Genomic DNA, 9,113 nt, shown 5'->3' on the forward strand with positions numbered 1-9,113 from the left:
TAATTAAATAAAACCTATTACAAACTATAAGTACTCAGTACAAATTTTAGCCTTAACTTTGGAAAGTACAATTTGAAGGTGAGGGTCTAATCTTTTATCATGATTCACATTACATGCTTATTAGAGTAAAAGAGATAATATCTTAATCTTTTAACATTTTAAAAGTTGAATTTTTCAATATTGTTATTAAATGGCAATTACCGTAATTATTTTATATTAAGGCAGAAAAAAGCATAATAAATGTTATTTAGGACCTTTTCTTACTGACAATGAGAGCTATAATGCAAATGTCTTTTAAAATACCAGTCCATTTAAAAAGGCACAAAAAAAGCCTAGAAAAACGATTATTACTTGGTTTTCTTCCCCCTCAATTTAAACCTTGTATTTTTGGAATAGTGCTTGACTTAAAAAAAATACATATTAACAATTCAGAAGCCCCAGAACAGTGATACCAAAAGAAAACAATACTGATAATTTTGACAATTTTATTTGGAAGAAGACCACCGAGATAATGACACTGAAGGATTTGGTAAGGTGGAACTAGAGAGGGCAAAATAATCAAATAAATTCTTTATTTGAATGCCAAAAATCATCATTGTTATTTCCTCTTCTGTAAATAATTGTGTGAACTGGCAGTCCTGTTCATTTCTTCATTTTAAGAGCAACAAACATGAATGCGTTATTAGACTAAAAATTATTACTTACAAATTGTAGAAATTATGACAAAGCATGCCTTTTATTTATAGTCATGAGATTATATAAAATCTCCATTAAGAACTGGCTTTTCTGAAAGTCAATTATAATTCCTAAAGCCTTGAATTAACATTTTGATTTTATTTCTTACTAAAATTTTCCCAATGACGGCTAAAGGACATTTAAAGTATGAATTTAATATGCATATTTGATTGTGAATTAGAATTAAATAATAAAATTTTAAATTTATTATATGGTTTAATCTCAAAATTAGAGATGTAACTAAATAGAGTTATTGAATAAATATCAAATATCAGATAAATTTAGGTTATTTATATATAAAATCATTATCTAGAATATTCTCCTTAATTTATCTTTGCACTGTAAAGTGTGCTACCAGACTAATGGAATGATTTGTAGAAAGTCAACCGACTAAGAAACCTAACTTCCTTCCATTACAGCCTCTTCAGTAGAACATATAAGAAATAGAAAAGACTTTGAGGGGCACCTGGGTGCCTCAGTCAGTTAAGTGTCTGCCTTTGGCTCAGGTCATGATTCCAGAGTCCTGGGATCGCCTGCTGAGCAGGGAGCCTGTTTCTCCCTCTCCCTTTGTGTATTGCTATGCCTACTTGTGCTCTCTCTTTCTCAAATAAATAAAATCTTTTTTAAGAAAAAGAATTTGAGGGTGTGTAGGAGGGAAATTATTACAAAATTGATGTTTAAGTATGTATAAACGCAGGGTAATATAAAAGATTCTCAGATCTTACTTTTTAAAAAGTATCTATAAACAACTTTTGCAAAAGAAGGAATAATACACGTAGCAGAATTAACCACAGTTGATTTTTTTAATTTAATGCTTATCTATTTGTTCTGATATTTTTCCATTTGCTTTTAGATTACAAGCATGGAAATTTATAACTCTAAGGATCTGTAGAGATCTAGTGCACCCTTAATTATATTAAAAAAAAAAGGATACTGAAGTCTGAGAAATTAATTTATAAATCTGAGGTAACACAGTTGATCAGGAACAAAGACTGAAAACAATTCATGTCTCCCTACTTACAATCAAGAGGGGATCTTTTCCATGGCATAAATACTGGCTTTGAGACCAAGTAGCCCCAAATGTAAAGCCTACATCTTTGATGGGTGAGCAACTGGATTGCTCCAGGAATATAAAGATGGATAAAAATATAGGATAATAATAATAATAATAATAATAATAATAATAATAATAATAATATAGAAATAAAATAGATGGAAAAGTCCTGCCTTGAAGGCATTCATATTTCAGAGAGTCAGCAGGTGATTTTAGTGCAATGACATAAGTACAATGAAAGAGATACTCAGGAATACTAGGAGGAAAAAAAAAAGGACAACAGTTTTATGTTTTTACTTGTTAACCTGTAAAATGGGAATCGTTACATTATAGTTGTTTGGGGATTAAATGAAGTCACATATGAAAGCACAATCACATAATGAAAACACAATATTAGGTCCATCTCTTTTCCTTGCCTACACTCTCTGTTCCATGAAATATTGCTGACTTATTTTATAGTTCTTTGTGATATAAATTTGTTTTATTATAATTCCTTTGAGAATAAGTGTGAAGACTCAAAGAGAGAATGTGCTTCATTTTTTAAACTTTATTTTTAATTTTTATTAAAATAATCCTGGTAAATTCTAATAATTTCACCATTGATTATTTGAAAGTCATTTTTGAAGTATGTTTCATGTTAATAGTTTTAATGACATTAAATATCTTGCCTGATCACATAGAATCACACGTACTTATTATAGAAAAATGTAATAAAAAGTCTACAAAACTTTCCAACTAGAGATAAAGCAAAAACTTAGATATGTTTGCTTGTAATCTTTATACTCCACATGTTTATACTTGTAAAAAATAAAATCATAGAGAAATCATTTGGGCCCTACTTTCTATTTTTGAGTTTTGGAGTTTTTTGTTTGTTTTAACTTTGTATTTGAAAAAGTATGAAAGAATTTCTCATAGTATTAAATATATTTTAAAATAAAATCATATTTAATGTCATTAAATCTCTGAATTTTCTATTTTATGAGCAAATAATTAATTTCTCCAAATTTATATTCAAAATAACTAGTTTTAAGGCTATGTGGTAAGATTTCAAAAACTCTAAAATGTAGGGATGTATTATGTTGAAAATTTTTGCTTGCATTAAAATAAATAAAATTTCATAAATATTCCATATATGTGTTTAAGAAGTATATCACATTTAGCATTACATGTTCAGCATGTGCAATTCTATATATGGTACGGTTGTACTAGATTCAATACTCAAGTTATCTGCTTTTTCCCACTCCTACACTGCTTGTGTGTGTATGTGTGTGTGTGTGTGTGTGTGTGTGTGTGATCTATTTTATCCATGAAGAATAAGGATGGTAGACTAATATATATACATTCATTACATTAACCATATGTTTGGTTTTTCTGCAGTCACCTTGTCTTAAGTTATATTTATCATTTTCTTTTTTTTTACTTTTTATGTTTGTTTTATATATAGCAGTAAATTTTAAGATAGATATGATGCTTTTTGTATCCACCAGTTGTTACCCTTAAGGTTTGCATTTAAACTTAATCTTTCCCGTTTCTACATTTCAGAATTTAAGTAAATATACATTTTGATTCTTCACTTAAAATTTTTTAAAGATCTTACTGTCTTTAATATGGCTTTTCTTCTAGGTATTTATTTTTACCAATTTAGCTTATAGACCCATGTGATTTGATCATGATCTTTCATGTTAAATATTGTATCCTCCAAGAATTATATTTTAACATTTCCATGCAATTTCTTAAGCATCCTTGCAATTTTTACACTTACTGTATGTAATGGTCTTTAATACAGATTTTATTCTTATTGTAGCATTTGATTTATTTGCATTCTTTTGCATTTGATTTATATGCTGTCTTTTCCAATTTCTTTTTCTTTTCAGATTATTTTTTCCTTACCATCTCATCTGTTTTGTAGATTTCACAGTTCCTACAACCTTTGGAGAAGACAAAGTATACATGTGTGTAATACTTGTGTATGTGCGTATTGAGGGGGGAACATAAAGAGGTCATCTCTTTATGTTTTTTTTATTCCTTTATTTTTTTGGTAAATTTTATGGTAATTTTTTTATTCCTTTTGTTCTACCCATTTTTTATTTGTTCCTTTATTCCTTCTGTGAGCATGGTCTCCCTACAATGTGACAGGCACTCTGTCATACACTGCAAACCCAAAGGTGCTATTACTGTCTTATTTTATTTATGTGATACAGAATGGAGAGCTCTATCAATATGTAGAGTTTGCCAAGAGATAGTATGTGAGTCACTTTTTCCCACTCACTCTTCGTTTGCTGGAGAGTGCACTGGTTCGTAGAAGTTTGGGCTTAACTGTCAGTGTGTAGCTCTCTTCATCTAATGCAGGAGTTACCCTGACATTAATTTCTCTAAAAGGATGAACAAAAAAGTCCATGAGAAACTCTACTGACTACATTCAGGGCTCTTTCTCTTTTTATTCCTAATTTACTTCTGAGAGCCCTTGTCACTGGTACATAATCATCAATGTTAGTAATCACCTTTTTCCTCATAGAGTTACCAGATAGAGCAGATAAATTACATTACATTACATTACAACCAGCTAAACTGTAATTTAAATAACATGAATGACTTTTTTTTTAGTGTAAGTATGTCCCACATATTATATGGGTCATACTTAACTGGCAACTCACTATCTACCATATTTTTTGGGGAACTACCATTTCCAAACATGGTGAGAAAGAGAGAAATCATGTAAGTATTGAATCACTAAATGCTACATCTGAAACTAATATTACAATGCAACAGTCCAACACAATTTTATTAGGTCTCTGGCAACAGAGAATGCATATTAGAGAGAGGATATATATACTGAGCAAAACTGACTAATACATGCAAACATAGAAACAAGAGTGGTACAATGGATTTGACTTTTGAATATCAAAAAGTTAGTCAATTTTCTATGGGGGCTTCTATTTTTGTTTCTTTTTTTTTTAATTGTAGTAAAATGGTCACTGAATTTGAATTAGAAATGTAAGGTTTTTTTAATGTTTGTTGTTTGTAGACATATTATTTAAAATCTCTGAACGTTAGCTTTTTGAAATTGATATAATAATAATCAATGAGGGGCCCCTGGGTGGCTCAGTCAGTTAAGCGTATCCCTTCAGCTCAGGTCGTGATCTCAGAGCCCTGGGATGGAGCCCCACATCAGGAGCCCCATGTTTCTGAGTCAGGACCTGGAATAGCGTCCAAAGTTGGGATCCCTGCTTAATAGGGAGTCCATTTCTCTCTCTGCCCCTCATCACTGCCCCCCTCGTATTCTCTCCCTCTCTCAAATAAATAAATAAAATCTTTAAAAAATAATAATAATGCCATCAATGAAAGGCTAATAGCAAAAATCACATATAAAAATATGGAAGGTCCTTGTAAACAATAAACAAGCAAAAATTTTATTTTTGCACACGAATGCATGTATAGATACTAAACTATAATGGAGCATATACTGCTCATATAACTAAACATTTCTATAAAATTTATGAGAGTTTAATAAACTTTAATAATAAATGTTGAATTTGGGAACAATTCAAAGGAAATAATTAATTTACTTAATTTGAGAATTTCAATTTTTCAATTCAAGGCTGGCACAATATTTACTTTTAAAATTTTTTATATTGTGAAATATAAAATACTATATGAATAACTGTCTAAAATAAATATTTAGAATTTAAAGAACAACTAACAAGTGTTAGCAATTTCATTCTAGATCTTCCAATTCAATGATCTACTCATAAAATAATCATTTCTTAAGTCATAGTGTTGTTTCAGATTAAAATCTAAAAATTCTTTATAATTATAACACTTTAAAAATACAAAGAAAAGCCTTGTTAATTGACAAAAATGCACTCTGTCAAAAAAATAATGGCACTTTTTTCCCCCTCTAAGCCTTGACTATGATCCTAGTAATAATGTTCAATGGTTATGATCTTACTATTCTACATTTGAGGTGAAAAGAAAAATATGTTGCTGGAGAAGGAGATAAAATGAAGACAACTGAAAGAGATTTGACCTAATTATTTTAACAGGCTTAATACATTTTACATTTAGAACTAATGCCTTTCAGAAACTATATCAATGCAACACCTACATAAAGGAGCTTATGACGGTAAAAATAAACACTAGCAGACTTTGGCTGATCACTTTTTGAAATTATGTGGTCTTTTAAAATGATTAATCTAGTGCTTAATATAGAAAAATATTAATTTTCCAGCTGTGTCTCTTCAATACTCACAAATTCTGTATTTCAGGGCAAACGTTTATAAAAGATAAAGTCTCTAATAATTATTTTTTAAGACAAATATTTTTAAAAATAAAACCAGCAGCAAAAATCTACTTTAATCTTTGGATTTGAGATCCTCTAATATGTCAGAAACAAGTTTAACTTCACCAGGAGAATTGTTGACCCATTATATTGGATGCATAGGTGAATAGAATTCTCTGAAATTTAGGTAAATACTAGTTGGATAAATGAAATATCTCACTGTTCTGACACAGAATGGACCCTTATAAATGTATTATATTGTTCATGGTACAACAACCATCAACAAATATAGCATCATTAAGCAATGTTTCAAAGGTATCATAAGAAGTTATAGTTTGCTCTGGGCAGGACTAACGGGGTGCCCGTATACCATTGTTTATAAACAGACAAGTCCAGTACGTGTTTATTCAAACCACAAAGGCAAAAACATAGGAAGGATGAGGAGTATAGGGCTAATGAAGGTCTTTAAGAATACAGTCCCATAAAGACTAAAGGGAATATATGAGCTTTGCGAACACATCCCAAGGCAGTATTTTTCTTTACCTTTCACTATGGCGATCCAAATAATGTCTCTTTCATTCAACTTAGAACCTCTAAAGACATGTCAAGCCATGTTTTCAACTCACAGCTCATCGACCAATAAGCTGAGCCAAACAATCACACACCAGACAACATCCCAGACCTCCCAATAGAGATGCCAATAGATCATGGAGACATGCTCTGGGTTAGTTTGTTTGACAGACTGTTAAAAATCCTCTTGCAGAATGCTGAAATATTAGACATTCTTACAGTCTTAAATTCAAGTAGCTCCACACAATTTGTAAAGGAAATCTGGCTAACCCAACAAACACACATAAAAAGGAATAAAGCTAGAATCATATTATATTGACTGTTTCCTGCTGCATTTCAGAAAGAAAATCTTTAATATTTGTCATGTCATTTTTTTTTAAATTAGAATAAGTCTTTTTTATGGACTTGTGACCATGCTCTGGCTGCCTAGAAGAAGGGATTTCTTATTAAACACACATACACACACATACACATGTACAGCAGTGTGATTTCATGGAACTTGTTCAGTACCTTCAGTCTGTTCTGTAAATATGCATTGCTGATAAGATTTATAAATTTCTCACAATGCTGTATAAAAGACTACATACAGACCAGAAGCACAGTGCCCTCTGGTGCACATACAACATAAAATAAAATATTTATATAACAGTATCTACATAGATACAGACACAAAAATACAATACTAAGTTTTGCTTCTACATAAATGCTAAACCAACTGCTGGGAATTGTAAATTTCTATCATGAAGAAACAAACTAAACTGATAACTTTACATAAAACATTCTTTATGGCAAAGATCAATACAATCTAATCCAGTCAGGCAACCATTTGTACACTCCTCTATTTAATGGATTCACTGGGCTTGGGGGAAGCAGACAGTCTGTTGGACTTAATATATGACTCCTTTTGTGTAACTTATTTAGATTCAAATATAGAAGAACAGCGAAAGTTAAAGGCCATATATCTCAATCACCTCCTTTTTCTTGGCCTTTGCTAGCATGTCACATTTATCTGCTACTTCTTTTTAACCCATCGCCATTTTCTCCTTTTTACCTTTAAGGGGAAAAAGAATGAGGTGACTCAACTTCTCAGTGACTAGTAGAAGATACCATTTCCAGTTATGCTAAAGAAAAAAAAGGTAACATATCATGGTATAAGGTAGAAAGGAATCTCAAGAAAATTCATTTAAACATTTGACTATTTAAAATGATAAACTCGACCTCAAAGTTAATTAGAATTTACTTTGGGAGTGTAACATTCCTAGAATTTGAGAAAGATGCACAACTGGTCACCATTACTAGTTTCTTGGGTTTTTTTGTTTGTTTGTTTGTTTTTAATAGCTTGTTACATCTATAAGAAATACTTTTAAATAACAAGAAAACAGTACTATTGTAAATGGTAAATAATAACCCTTCTGATAATAACCCTTTCCCATCTGAAACTTTCCCTTAGAGAAACTTATTTACACACAACTTTCAAGGAAGATATCTCTATAATTGCTTTCCCTTTGCTTCATACCTGTATATCTTGTATCTTGTGCTAAATCCCTGCCGGCTTCTGTCCACAAAATCTGTGTATTCCTGTGAGCGATGGAAGGGTCCCTTATCAGAGAGGAGCCAGTCGAAGGGGCTTGTGGCATGCTGATCCGAAACAGCAGCAACCGCTAAAACCCAGCAATGAAGACTCAGGGCTATCCACTCCCATAGAGCCATCAGAGAGAACAATTCAGCACCAGCTCTGCTCCGCCATATCATGCTTCCACTGGGGATTTAGAGCCTTCATTCTCTTAGCTTTCCCTCAACACCTAGACAAAATACACAGGCAATTAGTTAGCCCCTAGAAGATTCTTTTCTAGCAGTTAAGGTGCTGAGGTGGGGAATTCCTTTTTTGTTAAATCTAATATCGTTTGTTTTAAATTAAATAACAAGAGTGAATAATAACTAAAATAAAATATCTTTTTTCCCAAAGCTGTATGTCTTTCAGACTTTGTGTCCTTTTGTATTCATTGGAAAGTAAGTCACTGAGTCATAACAGACTTTGTCATGACACTGTCATATAGCCACAATTGGTTTTGACGAATACTTCATTTTTGCTTAAGTGTTCATAACATTGGACACTTTCAAAATAAGTATTGAATATGTTTAATTATCTCATAAATCTTGTTATGAATTTTAATATTAAGGGTACTTTACTGTTTACTTAATTGTTCTAGAAAAATGCTTCAAAAATGAATTAAAGATATTCGGGTAATTATTTCCATAACATCAATAATAAAAAGGAATAAAATTGTGGGCCTAAAAATACATAAATAAATTATTGTGTTTATATATGTGTGTGTGTCTGTCTATCCGTCTGTCTATCTACCTATCATCTATCAATCTGTGTATATAGATGGATGGATGGATGTGTGGGGGTGATGGGTGAGAGGGGAGGTCTGTGTGTTTTCTCAGATATTTTTTTCCATTATTCTATTAAGG

General features: G+C 31.3%; 1 protein-coding gene across 2 annotated transcripts in view; it reads right to left on the reverse strand.

Annotated features, from left to right (window-relative positions):
* BRINP3 (BMP/retinoic acid inducible neural specific 3) overlaps window positions 1-8,390 on the reverse strand; it is a 361,285-nt gene extending 352,895 nt beyond the window's left edge. Inside the window, exon 1 of one of the 2 annotated variants that reach the window (XM_008685663.1) lies at window positions 8,155-8,390. In XM_008685663.1, the coding sequence (XP_008683885.1) occupies window positions 8,155-8,390 (236 nt within the window). The remainder of the gene's footprint in view (window positions 1-8,154) is intronic. The other variant, XM_040636019.1, reaches the window with a different exon arrangement.
* Between the last annotated feature and the right edge of the window lie 723 nt (window positions 8,391-9,113).

This window comes from Ursus maritimus, unplaced genomic scaffold (genome assembly GCF_017311325.1).
Source record: "Ursus maritimus isolate PB19 unplaced genomic scaffold, ASM1731132v1 scaffold_2, whole genome shotgun sequence".
Lineage (NCBI taxonomy): Eukaryota > Metazoa > Chordata > Mammalia > Carnivora > Ursidae > Ursus > Ursus maritimus.